Source organism: Engystomops pustulosus, chromosome 7, assembly GCF_040894005.1.
Source record: "Engystomops pustulosus chromosome 7, aEngPut4.maternal, whole genome shotgun sequence".
Taxonomy (NCBI): Eukaryota; Metazoa; Chordata; class Amphibia; order Anura; family Leptodactylidae; genus Engystomops; species Engystomops pustulosus.
In genome coordinates, this window is record NC_092417.1 from 46055402 (window position 1) to 46078812 (window position 23411).

Sequence of the window (23411 nt, forward strand, 5' to 3'; positions counted from 1 at the left end):
TCTGTCCCAGTAGCTGCTGACTACATATGGGAAGTAGACGGCAGGAATTAGAGATAAGAGATCCCTAGTCCTGTCCTGCTGTCCCCTCCCACAACATTTCTTATCTGTGATACCGATTCATGCTGTATAGTATGGAAGATGTGCAGTGTTATATACATATTATCCTGTACAATGTGCTGCAAAATATGCAAATTATGGAGCACCTCCTCCATTCTTTAGTGAGTCAGGCCTGATCCTGGGGCCCCATGACACTGCGAACCCCATAGCAGCTGTTGTCGCTGTTGCTACACCCCTGGGCATCCCCCATGTTCACTGTCCTGCTGTCCCCTCCAACGACATTTCTTATCTGTGATACCGATTCATGCTGTATAGTATGGAAGATGTGCACTGTTATATACATATTATCCTGTACAATACGCAGCATGATTTGTATATAATGGAGCACATGCTCCACTCTTTAGTGTGTCAGGCCAGATGCCAGGGCCCCCTGACACTGCGAGCCCTATAGCAGCTGCTGCCGCTGTAGTTGCGCCCCTGGGCATCCCCCATGTTCACATGTCAAGGTAAGATAAACTAAAGGATTGTAAAGAATTAAAACGATTTAAGGACTAACCAGATTTATGATTTATATTGAGCATATACTTCCCTTTTGGAACCTGTCATCACTCACAGGTTAAAAAATAAACATGTACTCACCTCGTCTGATGCTCCCAATGTCCCGTGCTGTGTTACCATCGGAGCTATGCCCCTTTATGTTTACGGGGACATGGAAGCTCCGCTCTGACTACTTCCAGCCGCGCCCGCCTGTCCCCTGTACCAGTGCTGTATAAGGCACTGGGATGTGGTGACAGGTGGTCTTATGTTTACAGGTGAACGGCTCCTACGAACCGCGGTGCAAGACTTCAGGAGCGCCAAATGTGGTGACTACATGTTTATTTTTTTAACAAACCCTCCCCAGCCCGGGTCCTAGATTTTTATAACACTCCGAGTCCGACATCCCCTTTAAATATCACATACATAGTCAAGGTGAATCATGATATGTTTTACAAATTATTAGAATGATTTTTAATATTTATACAGGTGCAAGTTTGATGTAAAAAAAAAAATACAGAAAAGCAATGCCTATCCGTGGACTATGGATCTTACATCATCGGCCAGGGGCTCAAGGAGAAGTCAAATTCTCAAGGTAATAAGGACTTCAGACCATCAGATACTTCCTTAAAGGGGTTGTACCAAATATTTGTTTGGTGTATATTCACAGAATAGAGTATAAAAGCTGATCATTGAGGGTTCCATTGCTAGGGTCCCGAAAGTGGGACCCCCATTTATCATGAGAACAAGCATGCATCCTATTTAAAGGATTTCAAAATCGAGCATGATGAACCAGGGGCACTTAGGCTGCATTCACACTGGGGCATGGGGGACGTACATATGGCCGATGTATATACGACATGTATGGGTCCCATATAGACGGCAGTGGGCGCACGGCACCGTACCGTTCTGTAGCCGAGGACAGATAGGATATGTCCTATCTTTCTTACGAATACGGTGTCGTGCCCCATGTTTCTCTATGGAGAGGGGCTGGGTGAGCATTTCTCACCCCCTCCTCCTCTCCCCGGTGTTAGTGTGAATGTAGCCTTACTCATATCTCCAGGCACCTTGACAGTGATAACCTTCTTATATTTGTTATTCATGGCCTCCTTCCTTCGAAAATCAACTTTTCAAATTATGCTAATGGGTTTATAGTGCTCTGGGAGCCGTACCAGAGCCCCTCAGTGCTTTAGATTCACAGGCTGTTACAATGAGCACATCAGGTCTCTCCTTACTCCTGAACTTCCTGCTGCTGCTAGATTATACAGAGAGCAGGGGATTGGGTGAGACGTGTTCTGCTCTTTGTAACATCCTGTGGGCTCTGGTAATTTTCCAAGAGCACTTCAGACATATTAGAATAAATATAAAAGTGTATATTAGAAGGAAAGAGATCTATGAGTAAGTGTAAGTAAGTAAAATTTTATAGGAGTGCCGGAATTGTCGAGCACATCCCTTAGCTGTCTCTGGCACTCTCATTCACCGTCTATGGTATTTTTTAGAGGCAGCTGACATTTTCTGACACCCCTTAATTTCTGAAACAGCCTTACAACCCAAAAAATTCTTAATTATGTTTTTGGTGTTGACTAAACATAATTCTGTGGAATCATACATGTTGCATAAAGACAACAAATATCTGTGTCTTCCAGACGTTACCCTACAGTGGAAAAACGAGCTAAGGCCTTCAACAAATCAAGCTATGTGGACATCCCAGAAGATGGAGACCTCCTAAAAGCTTTACTCCATGAACTGGGGCTGACGGACGAGAATAAAAACTTTGTGGAGTACAGAGATAACTGCTCCAGGATCAGTAAGACCAATGTACACTCCCTTATGGTTTCTGAAGGGAACCTTTGGCCTGTCCTGGCCATTCCAAGCAGTGACTTCATCTACGTATGTCTACCTCTGGTGGAGCAGCCACTGATGCCTGTCCCACCACTTATTGGTATAAACAGTATCTCAGAGGCGTTTGCCCTTTTATCTGGGATGATGCAGTTTGTGAATTCTGGACACAACACAGAGGCGGACATTTCCTCCAGATTCTCACAGCTCCCTCTTCTGGTGACGCAGGCATGTCCACTAGGCTCTCCCGTGGACACCAACTTGCTGGCACTGCCTGATAACCTAAGCAATGTTTCTTCCAACCAGACTTTTAAATCTCCAGCTTGGAGGACCAGCAAACAAAAGGGCAAACCTCAGATTGAAGTGCATATAACAGAGAAGGTGACCTCCACGCAGTATGACAAGAAGGACGATAGTGACATGTGGCAGGTGTATGGGACCGTGTCCTGTAAGGTAACTATATCTGACAAGTTTGGTATATCTATTATCTTTTTATATAGTCTTTATGACGGAAGTCAAAAATTACCTGTTTGCGAATTTAAAGTTTACTTCGCTAAAACAATAATAATGGAAGATTACTGGATCCGTTATAATGTGTATTCATTTTAATGGACTTCTAATGGCTTCATATAAGGCTGCAACGCTATTGTTAACATCTCAAACAACGGAGCCTAACAGAAGTGGTAAAAACAGATACTAACAGGCCTTTATGGTTCCAGTGTATTTTGCCATTTGTCAGGAAAATGGCTTAAAGGGGATGGGGGGTTACAGTCACCACCTCCGTTGTCCTGCTCCACTGTCAGTCAGTGGCGCACCCCCCTTGTGTGTTTTGTTGTTTTACAGAGGCCGGCGCTTCCGTCTGACTACTTCTACTCACCTGATACACATTGAGAGTAATTCTGTATCACACGAGAGGCAGTGGTCAGACAGGAAAGCCGGAGTCTGTAGACAAACGGGCACGCCACTGACGCACAATGGCGCAGGACAGTGGGAGTGTCAGCGGAAGTGAGTATACGATTATTTATTGTTTGATAGCCCTTCCCCACGCTAGATATACAATTTTTTAAAGCTTGGACAACTTCTTTAATTCATAATAATGAAATATGGAATTACAAAAATATGTAGGCCCTTCGCTTGACTCAAAGTAAGCCATCTAATAGTAAAGAGGCATCAGACATATCACCCAGCATCAGCTATGGCAGTGATGGCGAACCTTTTAGAGACCGAGTGCCCAAACTACAACCAAAATCCACTTATTTATTGTGTAGTGCCAGCAAGGAATTTAATGCTGTAATTTATTGCTATACATTCCCCCAAATCTTTCAATCGTATTGGCCCCCTGAGGTCACCAAAACAGTTGAAAGAACTATCATTGTAGCTTCTCTCCAGGGTCTCTCTGTACAGGAAGAATGGTGGGTCCAGCAGGAGAACCTCCAAAGATAATGCACTTCTGTCAAAACCTTCTCATAGTTCCCGCAGTTCAAAACAGCCAATGAAGTGTCGCTTTAAAATAGGGCTGAGAACAGCATCTCTTAAGTTGCCTGGGACTGCAGGAAGAGTCAGTGTTTGGTGAACTCTGTCCTGGGGCGATGGCCTGAGTACCCGCAGAAAGGGCTCCAAGTGCCACCTCTGGCACCCGTGCCATAGGTTCGCCACCACTGAGCTATGGTGTTACATTGGGTTCAATTCATGACTGTCTAGTCGAAGCTTTCTAAAAGCCCATTGGCCTCAAGCGAGTTTGGTTTGCCCTTGTTGGATTTACCAGAAGCAACCTAAAATCACTGAACTGATAAGGTATGTTGAGTTCAGTGATTCAAGGTTTGGTCCAGTAAATCCTAAAGGGGCACTGAGTGAGTTTGCTTGAAAAAAAACTTGCTTGTGGGCATGGGCTTGAAGGAAATATTCAATCAAAATCAAGCACGACTCTGACTTCTAGATCCAGGCACTGTGACTGTGGTGATCTTCTTTTATTTGTTACCCATGGCCTCTGTCCTTCTAAAATCTAGCTTAAAAATTATGCTAATAAGCCAGCATTAGCCAATTAGTATCATAAAGTAAATCTGCCTCTTGGCTTTTATTAATGCTGAAATAAATTCTGTACATTATAAATTATATTTACATTAGGTGGATGTACCTTATCAGGGAACACAACACACAGGGGAATATAATGTTTTGTTGAATATTCATCAGTCAGAAGGAGAATGACATTTGTGAATAGTGTGCACAGACCCGGTGTGCCAAGGTGTAATCATTCTCATGGCTCTGCGCTCATATTAGCGTATTGTACATATTATACCACTTCATGCCTCCACTCCCTTACAGCAGCATCAAGGGGGTCATTTCTCTTCTTTATTATTGAAAACACTGTAATGATCAATGACATTGCTTCTAGGAGAAACTACTTCTATAATACAGAAGTATAAAAAAGCATTAAATATCATCATTTGTAGTATATTATGCATAGTTTACACCTGCGTGATCCGTTATAATGTCTGTTGATTTTAAAGGAAATCTACCACCAGGATGAACAATTGTAAACCAAGCACACTGACATATTGGTGTGTGCCCCCTCTGTCAGGATCTGCTCTTCTTTTAGCTTCCTATTCCCTTGTTTTTATGAATAAAGGCTTTAAAATGTATGCACATGAGCCTGATGGGCTTTATAGGTCTTAATGGCGCTTGGAGCCCCTCAGCCTCATTTGCATCATTTTAAATCCAGGGAATAAGAAGCTAAAATAAAAGCAGATCCTGCCAGAGGGGGCATTTTTCATTTTTCCAGAGGTAGGCGGTTCATGTGTGGGGTTTTGTGGGGATCTTTAATAATATCTCAGAGAGCAGCCCATCATGTTATAAAGTTTAATGTGTGATTATGCAAATCACCTTCTGAGCTTGGAGTAACTTCTGTGAACTATGTGGGGCTAAGGCTACTCCAAAACCCAAGTAGCCTCTGCAATGCCACCCCCTGCACGTCCATGTCGACTGTGAACGTGGCAGCATGGACCACACAAGCATTCATGCGCAGAAGCTCCTCTGGCCCGGAACCCTGGCTGAAGACTTGGCTAGAGGCTTGGAGTAACTTTAGCCACCGGAGTTCAGAGGATACTCCAAGCCCTGAGTAGCCTTTGAAAGTAATTTGCCTAAACATGATATGCTACTCTCTAAGATATTGGTAAAGATCCCCACAGATGAGCCACACATGGGTTATCTACCTCTGGGACTACTGTAAACATTAAGATTTCCTTTAATGACCTTCTAAGGCCTTACATCCGTTATCTGAGCAGAAAATTGGATGAAAGATGCAGAGCTATTTTTTCCATTCCAAATAACGAAGCGATACTAACGGACTTATTATGTTATATTCCAATTATAAGTCATTTAAAGGCAATTTTTATAGACTGGTCAGAGTATACTGCAAGCCACAACCCATTACCACAACTGTAACTGTAACATGTACAAGGGGATAAAACGTCCCATTGTTTGTGAATTTTGTCCTATTTCCCATCCACTTGTATGACTTTTATCCCTGACACGCTTTGTCTAATGGGCTACCAAGAATTAACACGAAGTCGCGGGGACGTCGGTGGCAACGGCCTTTCTTCTGTTAGCGATTATGGAGCGGTCTGTAACCTCTATAAGCGGCTTTATGTGTGATTAGGGGCTATGGGATCCCTGTTCTGAGATGTATGTGATTTCTAGGCTTATACAGCAGGTAATTGTCAATGAGCAGGTTGGATGGGTTCACTGTGCTGTTCTTTCCATTTATTTGCATAATAAGCCACATATGCAAATGTGATTTTCTCCTTTGTACAGTTAAATAGAAATCCCATAGTCTGTAGGGAAATGAAACCTGACTGCGCTAAGGCTCGTGTGATATCTGACTCGTGGGTGACCATGGATAGCAGCTCTGCTGGTGGATGTATTAGGGCCAATGCATCTGATAGTTGTGTATAGACACAACATGACATTATGTGATTTTTTTTTTTTTATTACATTGGTAGTTGTTTTATAGAAGATGTCCAGGTTTAATGGGGTTATCTGGAAAATATGAATATCTACCAATGTATTCAATGCTAAATAAGGTTACCCTCCCTTTCCAATGCTCTGGTTGTTGTGTAATTGTCTACTGCGTTGCAATGACATTCATACTCCGGTTCATGTGATCTTCTTGTCCTAATAGTTGGTGTGTCATTGTCATGTAACTGGAAGGCCGGATTTATCCTGAAGTAGGGATTTAAAAAAAATCCTAAATCATAAATTCACATCTGTGTTGTAAATGAAGTTAAAAAATGAGACCTTAAAGTGTTTGTTCATTTTAAGCTCATTCCAGCAAATAACTGATATTCTTTCTGTATTGAAAAGTTATACAAGTTTCCAATCTACTTTCTACTTTGTGAATTCTTAACAGTTTTGCTAGATCTCTGCTTGCTGTCACGTAACAGGAAACTTCATTCCTTACTTCCTGTAGATAAACACCGGTCCATGGTCATGTGATGTCACCAAAGTGCACGGCTCGTTATATCAGAGAGAGTAATGAAAGATGTGTGATACTAACAAGCCATGCACCTTTGCGACATCACATGACCATGGACCGATGTTTATCTACAGGAAGTAAGGAATGAAGTTTCCTGTCACATGACAGCAAGAAGAGATCTAGAAAAACTGTTAACAGAAAGTATATTGGATATTTATATAACTTTTCATTGCAAATACAATAATAGTTTGCTGGAATCTGCTTAAAGTGGACAACCCCTACAAACTTTTTGAAAAAAAAAAAAAAAGATCCGTTTTGGCCCCCATTTTATCAGTGTTGTATCATACTGTAATTTCGTATCTCGTAACGGAACGTAAAAACAAAATTATGAGCGCATATGTGAACCCGGTCTTATCCCCATTCAAGGCGATGAGGCTGATCTACAATACACAAAAGATACGTGGGCAGTGGCGTAACTAGAAGCTGATGGGCCCCAGTGCAAAGTCTGTGCCAGGCCCCCGACTATAAGGAATGGTTTATAGTAATAGTCTTCTCATATGGGAAAGTGACACCATAAGGGCCCCCTAAACCACTTGGGCCCGGCTGCGACCGCAACTTCTGCACCCCCTCAAGTTACACCCCTGTACGTGGGCATCAATCGTTGGGATATAAATGAAACATTTTTTGAATTCTAAAAAAAATATATATATAAAACTCTAACATTTTCCACTTTTTTTGTGCCTCTTGAATGTTTAAAACAAACAAAATTCTTTATCCTCTCTTCATAGACGCACTTACGGCCCAATAAAAAAAATTTTTTCTTCGGAATGTTCAAGATCAGATTTTTGTACCTTGTGAAAATAGTCAGAATCGGAATAGCTGTACAGATTAACCTCTACACAAAAAAAAAAAACCCCAAGGCAGAACAAAATGAAGTGATTTTTCATCCCATCCCCAAGTGCTGCCAGCAGTCTCTAGCAGTCGCCTGTTTACACAGTTTGCCCGTAGTTGAAATTTATTAAGCGCATTCAGAAACCGGTGCAGTGGGCAGTCAAATGTGAAGCCGGTGAAGGGCAGGCAGATGTTTATGCAGGTGGTGGTCAATGGACATGGTGGGAGCCCGAGTCATTTCAGCTCTTCTCCTGCCGTTTTCTCTTTTGTTTATCTTTGTACGAGCAACATTAGCTCCAAGGGACCAACTTATTCAGCACTACCTAAAATAATGACTCTTTGATTGCAGTCAACCTAAAGTGGCTCAAGGACTTATTAGCATGTACGGACCTATGTAAATCATTATTATTATTTTTTATTATGCAAAAGGTACATTTGATTGATTTAATGCACAAATCCCACAGGGGGTCATTGGAAGCTTGTGCTGAGTAAGTGGACGTGTGGATTAAAAGCCTCGGTTTGAGCATTTAAACAGATCTAATTAACGTCATCATTTTTTTTTTCTTCCTTCTTCCCAAAGTGTAATTTGGAAACAATCAGCCCAAATGTAATAGTCGGCTTGAATCTTCCTGCCAATGGCTCCCCCCTTCAGGATATCCTGGTCCATCCCTGTGTGACTTCCATTGACTCTTCCATGCTGATCTCAAGCAGCGTGGCTGCAACAGACGATTCTGCTTTCAACGGGCCGTACAAATTTCCATTCATTCCACCCTCTGATTTGTTCCAATTGTGTTACTACACATCACAGGTAAAAAAGGAAACCATGTTTTATTATATTCTGTTTACCAAGAACATTGCTTTCTTACATTGGTACAGGAGATGCAATGGGTCCATGGATTTTGACTTTGTTGGGTTTTTTAAAAAAAAATACTCTCTGCGTGACCCTTTTACATTTTTTTTTTTTTTTTTAATTCTTTTATTTTATTTTTTTTATCACATTATTTATGTCTTTATTACAGGTGCCCGTGCCACCAATTTTAGGTTTTTATCAGTTGAAAGGAGACGGACACGAGTTACATATATCCGCTAAACTAAAGCTTCATGAAAGCGTAAAGAATGGATTTGATTACTGTGAAGCACAAATACCCTTTTTCAACAAGTAAGATTTTTAGAAATTTTGAATTAAGCGAACAACATTTTTTTTTTGTCATCCAATTCAAATGTTTTTTTTTCCTAAAAAAAATATAGCAATTCATACAAATTGATGTACTAAATACAAGGAATTGTACAAGTCAAGAAAAATCTGTCTAGACCTATTTTTTTTATTATATATATATATTGAAATGTTTATTTATATGTAATTTCTGAATTAACTTTTTAAAAATTCAGTTAAAAAAAAAAATCATTATTTAGATTTTTAGATAATAAATCTTGTTATTATTTTTATTGTTGTCAATTCTAGTACCATTGTCGTCTTGTGAGGATAATCCAATGTATTTTTTTAAATGGCTTTTTTGTTAACCTGGGTAGAAAGTAGTGCTTTTTAAAAAAATAATAGTAATACAGTAAATTGTCTTATATTAATTTCCTAGAAATCACTGTAAATGACAGGTTTCTGCAGTGAAAGGAGACCAACTAGACGTTTGCATTTAGTGAGTTGGTTCCGATGCATTCAATTTCAGCTGCATTTATTATGTGAATTACAATGCAAAATTCCATATTTAATTTTGAAAAAATGATTTTAGGTTTACTTTGTGTATGTATATAAAAAAGATATAAATAAATATAAAAATTATATTATATAATTTATAATATTATTCTATGAGTATCCATGATTGTACATGACTGTACCATCACCTAAATCTGACTGGTATGGTGTGATTTGCACAATTAATGCTTTAGAAGAACTGGATTTGTCATTTTCTTTTCTAACTGTAAAGTAAAACCTCCATTGTGACTTGAATGCAAAAACTTCCATATAGAGGCAGTATTTGTACATTTTACGTACAAGATAGGTTCTTTAGGTTTGTTCTTAAATTGAATTTGTATGTAAGTTGGAACTGTATATTTTATAATTGTAACCCCAGCCAAAATTCTCTGTGACAATTGGATTTTAAAAATGTTGGGTCGTCATTAGGACCAGGATTAGCACTAAAGCTTAATGGCAGACACCTGTGATAACTGTTACAGCTGTTTAGTGTAACCTAGGGCTAAAGTACAGTAAATTACTAACATCCAGAGGTCCATTTGTAACTAGGGGTCGTCTGTAAGTCAGGAGTTCTTAAGTAGGGGACCGCCTGTACATAGAAAGATGAAAAGAACACAGTTTGCCTGATAAGAATGTACAAAAATGTTTTATTCTAGAAAAATAAAACAAAAAAGTAATTTAATGAGCAATGAGAATCAAATGAAACGGTGAAGCCACTAATGCAGGTGATAATGTTGCAGCTCCCTTCATCTGTCGCTACCATTGTGTATTGCAGAGGTCAGATAAAGCATTGTGAATACAAAGTCAGCCACGGGCAGCTGGAATTATCAAAGGAAAAAAGTCTCATAGTCTGGACGATAGGTAAGTATTAAAATATTATGTGGCGTCGTAACCTATTTAATTAAAATATAACACTACAGACGTAAATGTACAAAGCTAATATGATTTAGAAAAAATCCTCGGATGCCAATGGTAACAAAAGAAAATATTTAAAAAATCTACATGAATGTCATAGCAGCCAGAATAAAATTTAAAAAAAAAAAGTGAATGATTTAGATTTTAGAGCCAAATGTTGTAAGAACAGTACAGATTTTTACAGGGTTTCCTGATATCACCGATGTCAGAACTGTGGGGGGAGGTCTGACCCCCAGCTTCCCAACTGGTCAGCTATTTTCAGCTACCTCCACGACTAGAATTATAACTGAGAATCCAGCCAGATGCAGATGGATCCACTCTCTGTTTTTGGCTAAACCAAACAATTTCAGCATTCTTGGCAGTGATTGGGAACTGAGCTGCAGTAACCATGCACAGCCACTACACAGAGAGTGGAGCTATCCGCATCTGAAGGTGCCAGGTAATTAACTGATGTAATACTTTTGAGCTACCCTGAGGCTTGGTCACATATGTAACAGTTACCCTTTCTGGCGGGGTCCACATAAAAGGACACGATCGTCCATTTATATGTGTCCCTTCTGTTCAGCTGTAATCTGGGTGCAAGTACTGGAATATCCGGCAGCACCACTAAAGGAGAAGTGGAGTCAGGGGCATAACTACAGAGGTAGCATTTATAGCGACTGCTATGGGGCTTACAGTGCCAGGGGGCCCAGGCATCTGCCCTGACACACTGAAGAATAAAGGATGTGCACCTTTATATACATATTATGCTGCACATTGTACAGGATAATATGTATATAACATATTCCACAGTACGAAGCATCGGCAGCTCAGATAAGAAATGTTAGAGTGGAGGGAGGTGACAGCAGTACAACAATGTATTTCTATGGGCTCATACACACTGCAATGGAGCAGATCATATTCCTTCCTGTGCTTGCGGCTCCGGCAGTCTTTTCTTTAGTCAGCAACGTATGCGAGGACCAAGCATGGCCATGACTTACAGACCGGACACAATGGATCACAGATCCGTTGTTTACGGCTTGTGAAATGCTCAGTTCGTGTGCAAGGAGCCTTAGGCTGCCTTCACATGACCATAGGGGGGGAAGTATGTACGGACGCAAGCTTCCCCTTATACGGCAATGACGGCGTAGAGTGACATGGTGCAGCACTGTACCGCTCCGTACATGGGGGAAAGATAGGACATGTCTTATTTTTCCCCGTGTTATGGTGCCGTGCATCGCTCACCACTCCTCCTCTCCATTGCGCCGGACGTATGCCCGCCATACGTTTGTGTGCATGTAGCCTGAGAGAGATAATAATTATGGAGTTGGCTGAAGGCTGCACTTTTCTGATGAAAGTTACATGTTAGTTGATGTGGTAAATGTTATATGTGATTCACTCTTCTAACAATTTTCAGGTCAGAAGTTTCCAAAATCTTTAGAAATTTCTCTGTCGGGAACTTTGACTTTCAGCTCGGAAGAACACCCTAATGACCCAGTGAATCCCATTTGTGTTGGAAACACTGCTTACATCAAAGTAAGTGAAGAAGTGATGTTATTATTAGAGGGGCCCCTTAGATATCTGGAGTTATAAAAGGGATATCCTAGAATTAGGGTCAGGATAGACTGTGGTTATCTGTGCTGCCACCTCTCTATTGTTTGTAAGACCTTGGTCTGTACTTTTTAGTATATACTGTCAGAGATTTATCAGAAGTGCCTAAGACCAAAACTGTTGGAGTTGCTCTTTAAATTAAAGCTGAGCTCTGGTTGGTTGCCACAAGCAACTAGAATAAATTTGCTCTCAGGTACTCCTGATAAATCTCCCCCCCCCAGGGCGTCTGATATCGAGCACCGCCATAAATAGCTGTTAGAAGAGACTGAAGAGTTTATGTGACTACTGTGGCTTTTTTACTGTCTACCCAGCCCTGCCCACATCATATAGTGGCTGTTCTTGGTATTGCAATTATTTGAATAGAACTGAATTACAAAAACACCATGTGAACAATGTATATAGGGGCCCCAGCTGTCAGACCCCATCATTTTGATATCGATGAGAAGGTACTGGAATACGCCATTACGCCTAGGGATAAGTTTCCAAGTCAACTTCTTTGTCCACTGTTAAACTACTTGATGATAATTCACACTATACTCGCCCCAGGTTGTTTACCTGTTTTTGAGGAGCTATTTAACAGATCAAAAGAGACGTCATAATCTAAAACTGAAACAGATTCTGAAATATCTTGTACTATGAGAAAATGACCATAAACTCCTAGGCTAAAACCATATTTTTGTATCTTTTTGATGTGTATCTTTTTGTGTTTCTAGCTTTCGTTTAGAATTCCTGACTACAGTCTGACGGGATGTTACGCGGACCAGCACTCTGTTCAAGCCTTCTCCACGACAAAGCCAAAAGTTATAGCATGTAAGAATCATTTTATGGTCACCCTTCTATTTATGTACTAATAGCCAAAACCATATGCAAGATTCTCATTTTTTTAAATTGCCATCTTCCTCCCTTATCGCTGTAGTTACCGTATAAACATGAGTATAAGTCGAGGCCCCTAATTTTACCACAAATACTTCGAGCAGAAGCCTAGTATATAGCTATTCAGCCCCTTACCCCCTAGTATATAGCAGCCAGCCCCCTGCCTGCCAGTATATAGATGTTCAGCTCCTTGCCCCCTTGTACAGAGCTGTTCAACCCCGTACCCCCTATTATATAGCTGTTCAGCCCCTTGTTCCGTAGTATATAGCTATTCAGCCCCTTGCTCCCTAGTACATAGCTATTCAGCCCCTTGCTCCCTAGTACATAGCTATTCAGCCCCTTGCTCCCTAGTACATAGCTATTCAGCCCCTTGCTCCCTAGTACATAGCTATTCAGCCCCTTTCCGCCTAGTATATAGCTGTTTAGCACCTTTCCACCTAGTATATAGCTATTCAGCCCCTTGCTCCCCAGTACATAGCTGCTCAACCCCGCCCCCCCCCCCAGTATATAGCCTGCAGCCCCTGCCCCCCCCCCCCAGTATATAGCCTGCAGCCCCTGCCCCCCCCCCAGTATATAGCCTGCAGCCCCTGCCCCCCCCCAGTATATAGCCTGCAGCCCCTGCCCCCCCCCCCAGTTTATAGCCTGCAGCCCCTGGGCCCCCCAGTTTATAGCCTGCAGCCCCTGGGCCCCCCAGTATATAGCCTGCAGCCCCTGGGCCCCCCAATATATAGCCTGCAGCCCCTGCGCCCTCCAATATATAGCCTGCAGCCCCTGCGCCCTCCAGTTTATAGCCTGCAGCCCCTGCGCCCCTCCAGTATATAGCCTGCAGCCCCTGCCCCCCTCCAGTATATAGCCTGCAGCCCCTGCCCCCCTCCAGTATATAGCCTGCAGCCCCTGCCCCCCTCCAGTATATAGCCTGCAGCCCCTGCCTCCCCAGTGTATAGCCTGCAGCCCCTGTGACCCCCAGTGTATAGCCTACAGCCCCTGCCCCTCCTCCCCAGTATAAAGCCTGCAGCCCCTGCGACCCCCAGTATATAGCCTGCAGCCCCTGTGACCCCCAGTGTATAGCCTGCAGCCCCTGCCCCTCCTCCCCAGTATAAAGCCTGCAGCCCCTGCGACCCCCAGTATAAAGCCTGCAGCCCCTGCGACCCCCAGTATATAGCCTGCAGCCCCTGTCCCCTGTTAGACCAGACAATATCATTCATATAAGAGTCTGATGCTGGATAACAAATCTGTCACGCCGTTCTAGTCGTACTTAGCACTTCATATTAGTTGGCTGATATAACGCCAGAAAACATCTGACACATCAGACGACTGGTCTATACACACTCTGCGCTGGTCTAATATGCCATACATCTACAGGTAGTAGGATAACTGTCTTCTAGTCTATACATCAAAACTGGCAAATAAGCTACTGAAAACAAGTCTATTGTAACTGCCGTCATAGCTCGGTCAACAAGAATATTTCAATAATGAAAATAATTTGTATAATAAAGCTCTAATGTTAATAAATTCCTGTTTTCTGAAGACCCGGTACCTTTAAAGACCTGTCCTCTCTCCTGACATGTCTGTGGTATTCCCTATAAATTGACTCATTTTTGTTATAATACACTTTATTTCGATTGATTATTGAAATCGACAATAAAACCATCTTCACTAATAATTTATTTAGAATGTTTACTTCTATATGTATTATTACATTAAAGACTAGTACTAGTAGTGAGTGTGTCCTGACACGAGACCCTTTGGTAAGTGTAACTTGTAGGGTGTCTGACAATATACCTGTATAACCTCCTTATATTTTATGGCTGTTTTATCTATTTTCAGTAGGACATGAAGGACATGATAATAGGATAATTCTTTATTATCCCCTTTGAGAATTCCCTGCATTATCTCACATTATTGTTCCCTTGTCTTACAGCGCGGGAGCTCATCTCGGCCGACTACTATATATGGAACTCCCAGGCGCCGGCACCGAACATAGGCAGATCTTTATTTGATTAACTGTAAAAATGATTAAATATGTAAATAATAAAAAACGACAATAAAAAAACACTTTATCTGATTGGTCTATATCATTTCATGTAGAGAAATGTTGCATCTGCGTTGCCAGATGTTGACCGTCGTCTGACACCATTGTGACCCTGGAAATTATATACATATTCACTTGATGTTGTATTTATTTATTTAATTTTAACTTTTTATTGATTTTTCGTTTTATAGTGCAAAAAAAAACCAGATATTGCATACATATGACTTTCGTGGTCATAAGCTTAGTTTAGCAATAAGTACAACAAGTTGCCAATTACTGTACATGCATGCCTTGAAGTGGAAGATAACAGTGATCCATGGAAAACGGATCAGACTACAAGATGCTCTACTGTTTAAAGCGGGTAAAAAGACGGACAGTGACAGAGAAAGTCAGAGACAGAGATGGTCAGTGACAGACAGTCAGAGACAGAGACAGTCAGAGTCATAGGGAGAGATGGATACATATTTTTTATTAACCCATTCTATTTTGTTGTAGCTAAGAGCAGTTATTTCCTATCCCTGGCAGTACCGGGATCTACAGTTAGTCTGATATATAAGCTTATGTATGTATGTCCGCTAAAGGAATCTGCACCGTTGCATTTGCAATCACCAAATTTTGCACAGCCGCTCTCTGTGACTCGGGGAACATCGTAGACTAGGTTTTAAGTCTAAATTTTCACCCTGCGCTTTCCGAAATAAACTTTATGTCCACAATAAATATGAGCCATTGCCTGCTGGCTGCTGTGCAAGGTAGCAACCAATCACAGCTCAGCTTCTATTTTACCACAGGTCATTAATTTGAGCTCTGAGCTTTGATTGGTTACTGTAGGCAATGAGTATGCGTTACTATAGGCATACTACAGCTTATGTGTAAGGTAGTATAGATAAAGACATAGGGGGATATTTATCATATGCTGGCGCTCGTGTGCCAGCGTATGATAGCCCCGCTGCTGCAAGTTCGCAGCTTCCGCCTCTTGATGTATCGGGGCTGCCGGCAGCGCAGCGTTTATCCTACGCCAGGCAGGGCAAATAATCGCAAAATCTAGCAATAAGCTAGCATTTGCGATTATTTCAGGGCCCCTGCCGTTGTGCAGAGGTCCTGATAAATATGCCCCATAGAGTCAGACAGACAGAGAGAGATGGACAGACAAAGAGTCAGAGAGACACACAGACTGCGAGAGAAAGACACTTAGCTTTTTAGCGTGTTTTTGTATAATATTCGGAATACACACTAGGTAGAGGTGGCCAACACACCTTTTGTATTCCTAAGTCACTGACACTGCCCAATCTCTTATACCTCCAAGAGGTCAAATAGCAAAGTTATCACCCAGTTTTTTTTTTTTTTAAATCTTGAATTTCTCTAACTATACAAATAAACAAGGAGCTTGGTTTTATCCCTACAAGGCAACCAGCAATCTCGGAGAATTGTAAACCCTTGTAAGAGATGTAAGGTATTATATATTATACAGACGACAAACTTGTTGAAAGTAAAAAATCCTATATTAAAAATAAAAAAAAAGCTTCCTCTTTTCATGTGTATACTTCAGCAGGCAGTAATCTTCATAAGGTTATGGTATACATGGGCGGCCGGCTAGAGATCTAAGAATGCTTTCCCTATGATGCCTCTTGACAGATTTACCCAATGCCTTGGATGTATTTCCTTGGCCATATCTGTAATTTAAAGCACAGCCTGTTGCACCTCTTTATTAACAAACCCAATGGGTCCCCCGTATTTTTTTGTATCAAACTATGGTGAGGATTTCACATAGGATGAAGCAATCCAGGACTGCTGGGGTATCTTACTTTACTGCCTACAGCTAGAACAATAGTCTGGTGCCATCTTCAGGAGATGCTCCTCTGCTACCTCCGCTCCGCTAGAAATCACTCTTTTTACCCATTGTTCTTCCCACTTTGCTGAAAAAAAAAGCTTTTGATTTTGTCTTAAAATCTGTCACTTGAAGATACATTTTTGAAGCCATGGTCCGTTTCCCCAGTTTGGTAGGTGACCTGTTTAATGTTCTCCCTGTGTCTGGGAACGCCTTGGTGTAATTAGCGACCTTTGCACTCCACTGCTAATCCCGAGCTAGTTTGTATTCCTTGCTCATCTTTAAGTCCAGACCTTTCTTTTCTTTGGAGTCCACTGCCACAATTAAAGAAGAAACAGCTGCATTTCAAAGGGATTCCGATTCCAGACCCTTAATCGTGATTGACAAGTTCTTATACTAAGCTATATGAAAATAAGGGAAGTCCTTTCTTGGGTTAAAACTTCAATCATTTTCTATAAAATTATCTCAATATGGATTTTATTAATTTTCTTTGATAGGGTTTCTTTGCATACATTTAACTTGAAAGATGCTTTGAGTCTTCAGTGTGCCTAAGAGTTTCCTTTGAAGGCCTGAATAGGGTCGGCCTTTCATTTGTATCGGGATGTATCGAAACCTGTGGGTTGGTGTTTCATGTGGAAGGTGTGGGTTTTAAAGAACGCGCGGGTGCGGTTATACAAGGGTTAAACTAGTTAGTGTTACACCTGGTCCGAGATTGTTTCCCAGGTCAAGAACTTGTTTCATATTCATTTATGTATTTCATATAGAGGAGTTATTCTTGAGGTATTTATTTTGGACCTAGGTATAGGATGGGTCATCTATATAATAATAATTCCTTTATTTATACAGTGCCTACAGATTACACAGCGCTGCACAGAGCTTGCCAAATCATTCCCTGTCCCCAATGGGGCTCACAATCTAAACAACCTACCAGTATGTTTTGGAGCGTGGGAGGAAACTGGAGGAAATCCAAGCAAACTAGGAGCACATACAAACTATTGGCAGATGTTGACCTGGATGGGAGGCTGCAAGGCTGTAGTGCTAACCACTGAACCACAATGCTGTCCCAGATTGGTGGCACTCGGGACCCTCACTACTGAACTGATTTTGGCAGCCTCCTCCTTCAGTATCTGGCCACTAAGAATCAAATACTGTACTTCCACCTCCGTTTTTTGTTGTTATTCAGACTCTAATGGCCCCCACCGATCTACGGGGAAGCCTTTTATTTAAGTCATAAAAGTGTATTTAAAGAGATCATTATGCATCATGTTATCATAGAATATGTACTTTATCAGCAGGCTTGGACTGACCCACAGGTGGAAAGGTGAATCCACTGGTGGGCCCCCAGATCCTGCATGAGGAGTGCATAGCAAGGGCCCATGGACATGTATTCCAGTCTTTCAGAGGCAAAAATACATGTTCAGTTCAGGAATTTGTTAATTAGTTGCAATATCTTCATGTAATGGAATGTAGAGGTGGGTCCTAGGGATCCCAGTCCAGCACTGTCAATAACACAGGATAACTGTCCCAGGATAGTATGAGAGGAAGCTCACAGGACCCCCAGCAATCTCCCACCATTACTCTTCAGGCTCTGTAAGTATTGTTTATCTTTACTCCGGAGCGACAAAAGGGCCAATGGTATTTTCATAAAAAATGTTTTATATTTATGTAAAGGAACAAAAATGGGTTTTTACCTGGGCACATCCATGCTATGGCCACTCAGGCTAATTTACAAACACCGCCCCACTCATCCCATACCCCCCCCCCCCCCCACCCTGCAGCACTTTTATCCTGTCTGCCTGCTCGATCGGCGCTCTGCCTCCTGATAACAACACCACTGACTCATGAAATCTAGGGGCAGCACGGAGGCTCAGTGGTTAGCACTACAGCCTGGGTGTGTTTCTACCAGGTCCTCCGGTTTCCTCCCATTCTCCAAAACATACTGGTAGGTTGATTAAATTGTGAGTCCCGTTGTGGACAGGGACTGATTGGCAGCTCTGTGCAGCGCTGCGAAATCTCTAGACACTGTATGAATGAAGTATTATTATTAAATCTTGTAGTCGTAGTGACATTGAGCTCTGCACTGCTTCATTGATCTCACTGGGGCACATTTACTTACCCGTCCGAGTCACAATCCCCAATCTGGACTGTCCGACGATCCTGCACTGTGCCGTGATTCATGTAGATGGTGCGCCCGATATCCTGCATGTGTCGCTCACCTCCTTCCTGGTGCATGTAAGCTCTTGGGCTTAATCCAAATCAGTCGGATTGTCCGACGGGCACGCCCCTGATTTTCTGTCACATGAAAGCCAGCACGATTGCACCAAAATCCAATCGCGTGTGCCAAAATCCTCTTCTAAATGTGTCGGAAATCGGCGGAATATCCAACAATAGTGCAGTTTGTGGACCCTTAGTAAATGAGCCCCACTGTGTTTGCAATATTTCAGCCAAGAGCCACGACTACAACTGCTGAAGGAGCATTCAGGCATGGTAGTAGTTCTTCAGGGGCCAAGACTTGTCTATGAAAGATGGAGCCTGAAGGGGCTCTGGTAACGCCCCCTAAGCACTTCTGCTTCAGTTACATAAACATAAAACATTATTTTATGTGGAAATGTGGAAAGAGCCCAGACAACATCTATATAAACATTTGGCTGCCATCTCAGGGGTGGGGCTACACGGCAGCAGTAATCGTTAATATTGGTTATATTGATTGATGGGTTTCCTTTAAATGTGACTGAACTGCAATACCAGACTCCGCCCGTGGACACAAGTGGCGCTGTTTTTTTTCTTTAATCTCTTACAGCCCTATTAAGTTCTTAACACTAAACTGAAAATCCAGCAATAAACTTGACCTTGATGTAAAAAAAAAAAGAGAAAATCACGGTTGTGACATGTCAGCTAATCACTAATTTAAGACAAAAAGGTCACTGCGGGTGCTAATAAACAATCCTCCGGGGTTTAGAGGACTTTTCCTAAGGATTACATTTTAAATTCGAACAAATCTGATTTAAGCGATGGTAAAGTGAAATTGATCCATCCCTCATCCAAACTTTTTGCAATACTTGCCTGTCCTGACACCATTTAGATAGTTAGCGGTATTATCAGATTAACAGCCATTGTATGCAACCAGTGAAAAGAAAAGATGGCAAGAGCTAAACACGGGATGAATTCGGAACCTTTTAACCTGGCTGGAGTATGTTGGTCCCTGTTATGCAAATTCCCTCAATCCTTCCCTAAGTTCAGTGGAAATGATTTTCTTGAATGACAGGTTTATTCAGCGCGGATTCAGTTGGCGATTAATCCCCTCTTTGATCTAAGCTATTTCTCCTAACTACCAGTTACCTCGTTCTGACAAAGTGCATCTGAGATTAGGGAGATCACTGGAAGACTAGTAGGGTGCGCGCCCATTCTCTACAACCTCTCAAAGCAAGGGCCAGGAATGTCATCTATTTCCAGCAGTCAAAATCTTTTCTCCCAAGTTAGGAAGTCAATGGAATAGGTAATGAAGTTTGTTTCGGACTATGGAAAAAAAAGCAAGATGGTGCACTTTACCCCCTCCCCCCTCCCGAATGTACAAACCCTACAGCTACTATTGGGCCCCTGAGAAGAAGAGCCCAGTTTGCATGAATTTTGAATTTTTTTTTTGGTAACAATTTTCCATGGATTCTTACAGTTTCAAAAGTTTTCGCTAACTATCAAAACTACCATGAGATAGTACTAGATTAGCTTCAATATATCCCTCCACCTCCCCCCTGTGTTGGAGAGGATGTGGAGCCAAACAGTAGTAGCACACTTACTTATGGCCACAAAATTAGTGGTTACTAGACACTGGAAGGAAGTCTCTACCCCTCCATTCCAAGAAATATTAAGTATTCTAAATGCAACCTGCACATATGAGAAGCTACTATCCTTACACAACAATAGCCATAAAAAGTTTTTAGCAAATTGGGAGGCATGGTTGGTAAACCCATCCTGTACAGTAGGGGACACGCACTAAATCTGGAGTTTTGAACACATATGCATATTTCAAATTGAAAGGAGTCCATACACTTTCCTCCTTAAGCAATTCAACTGGACAAATCGTGATCTCTCTCCATCCACATTGAGTGGAACAATGTAAATATTGCAGTACTTGGTCACAAGTTTCTTTTTTACTGTTTTATATGTATTTTACATATTACATTTTTTGTTCACTCTTTTAATTATATATTCATCTTTGCTTTTGTAAAATGCAGTTCTTTAGACAACACCCGCATTTATTTCTAGGTCGTGATTATGTCGCAATCTACATAGTATATTGTACTCATCTCCGTTATCTCAACTGAAATGTATCATTACTTCCGCATATGATCAACACCATGTCGATCTTGAATATGTCTATATGTACTGCATTGTTTATTGTGTAAAAAACAATAAAGAGTGTTTTGAAAGAAAAAAAAAAAAGTTTTCGCTAACTAGACTAGAGGTACAGATGTTGAGTAATTGCTAACAAAATCTTCTAATAGTCACCAGGCTCCAAGACTGCTAGACCACCTAAAGATGGACAGAAATTTTGTTTATCCAATGTGTGGCGGAAGATGGGCGCTGATCGTGTATTTCACACCTTTTGTCTGCTATCATATACAGTACAGGTGGTCCTCAACTTACAGACCACCCCTACTTACAGACGGACCCCTGTGACCTCTGGTGAAGCTCTATAGATGCAATTACTTTAGCCCTGAGCTGCAGTGATCAGCTGTAAGGTGTCTGTAATGAAGTTTTACTGATAATCCTTGTTTCCATGACAGCACAAAATTTGAAAAAATCCAATTGTCACAGGGACAACAAAAAATTATTTCTGAAGCTACAATTATAAAATATACAGTTCCGACTTACATACAAATTTAGAATAAACCTGAAGAACCTATCCTGTATGTAACACCGGTATATGATTCCTTAATTTAAAACACTGCTCCTCTTACCTATCTCTGTGATTATTATATTGTTAAATTGTGCGTATGGGGGGTATTTATCATACCGTGCAATGCCTGGTGCATGGCTGAGAATTGCAAATTTATTCCACTCTGCCACCTCAATGTCAAGTGGTGAGCGATTGGACCAGTCTTAGATACCCAGGCCTTGCACATTTGTATAGCTTGCAGCAAAACCTTGGGAGGGGGTGAAGGATCTTCATATACGTTGGCTACTTAGTGCATCCCCTGCATTGTTTATATGATGAAAAGTTAGGTCAAAGTTAGATCTCTGCTTGCTGTCATTCTGTAGGAAGCCTTAATCTGCCCTGGTCGTATGATTTCACACAGGTGCATGGCTCGTTATATCACAGAGAGTAATCAGAACTGTGTGTTATACCGAGCAGTGCACCTGTGTGACATCACATGACCAGGGATATAATGGGCCGTGCACCTGTGTGACATCACACGACCAGGGATATAACGAGCCGCGCACCTGTGTGACATCACATGACCAGGGATATACCGAGCAGTGCACCTGTGTGATATCACATGACCAGGGATATAATGTATCGTACTGGTACCAAGCTCAATACATAGATAAGGTACCAGAATCAAACCTATTACATAGACATACTGCCCGATTTATTAAATAGATAAGATACCAATACGGATACCAATACAGAGCCATTTAAAGTTACATGATGTTTTTTTATATACACATTTCTATACATTCTTCTTGCTATTTTCTGGATAAGACACCCCCTTCCTTACACTCCCTAGTTTACAGGGTTAAAATCTCTTCTTGGTCTTTGCTCAGTGAGACTTGCTCTGTAATAATAATAAATATAATAAAATAAATAATAATAAAAGTGCCTGTAATAAGACTAGGACTTTTCTGGATGCTGGTTGTGGAGTACAAACAATATTGATGGGCATGCAATAGAAAATGTATATATATTCCCGGCAGGTTATATTCCCGAGCTTTCAGATCTGCTTACTCACCTACTTTCTGCCCTCTAGTGGCCACATATATGTATAACTACCAATAGCAATTGTGCTGTAATGTTACTATTTTTATATATTTTAAAATCTTTCATTTATATCTGTTTACTTTAAAGGACATCTACCACCAAGATGAAGAATTGTAAACCAAGTACACTGACATACTGGTGTGTCCCCCTCTGGTAAGATCTGCTCTACGTCCTGGTATTTCCAAAACGAAAAAGGCATTTAAAATTATGCAAATAAGCTTGAGGGGCCCCATTCTCCATTGATATTAATGGAGCTCGGAGCCCTTCAGGCTTATTTGCATAATTTTTAAAGCCTTTTTTTTCTTAAAAACAAGGGTATAAAAAGCTAAAAGAAGAGCAGATCCTGCCAGAGGGGGGCACACACCAGTATGTCAGTGTACTTGGTTTACAGTCCTTCATCCTGGTGGTAGATGTCCTTTAAGCTGCACAGTAGAAATAATGAATAAATGCTTCTTTTTAAAGTGTGCTGTATTTAGTTGCTATTACAGCAAAGATATAGCCTCCATTGCATTATATATATATATATATATATATATATATATATATATATATATATATATATATATTGAGTAGCACTTCTGCCTTGCAGCACTGGGGTCCTGGGTTCAAATCCCACTCAGGTCAACATCTGCAAAGAGTTTGTATGTTCTCTACGTGTTTGCGTGGGTTTCCTCCGGGTACTCCGGTTTCCTCCCA

The 23411-nt window shown here is 41.3% G+C and overlaps 1 protein-coding gene across 3 annotated transcripts in view; it reads left to right on the forward strand.

Annotated features, from left to right (window-relative positions):
• The window catches only part of AP5M1 (adaptor related protein complex 5 subunit mu 1), an 18175-nt gene extending 3242 nt beyond the window's left edge, over positions 1-14933 (forward strand). For all 3 annotated transcript variants that reach the window (XM_072115752.1, XM_072115754.1, XM_072115755.1), the window contains exons 2-9: positions 1081-1186; positions 2238-2883; positions 8373-8600; positions 8812-8951; positions 10276-10361; positions 11812-11930; positions 12719-12815; positions 14800-14933. In XM_072115752.1, the coding sequence (XP_071971853.1) occupies positions 1119-1186; positions 2238-2883; positions 8373-8600; positions 8812-8951; positions 10276-10361; positions 11812-11930; positions 12719-12815; positions 14800-14882 (1467 nt within the window). In that variant the 5' untranslated portion in view covers positions 1081-1118 and the 3' untranslated portion in view covers positions 14883-14933. The remainder of the gene's footprint in view (positions 1-1080; positions 1187-2237; positions 2884-8372; positions 8601-8811; positions 8952-10275; positions 10362-11811; positions 11931-12718; positions 12816-14799) is intronic.
• The last annotated feature ends 8478 nt before the right edge of the window (positions 14934-23411 follow it).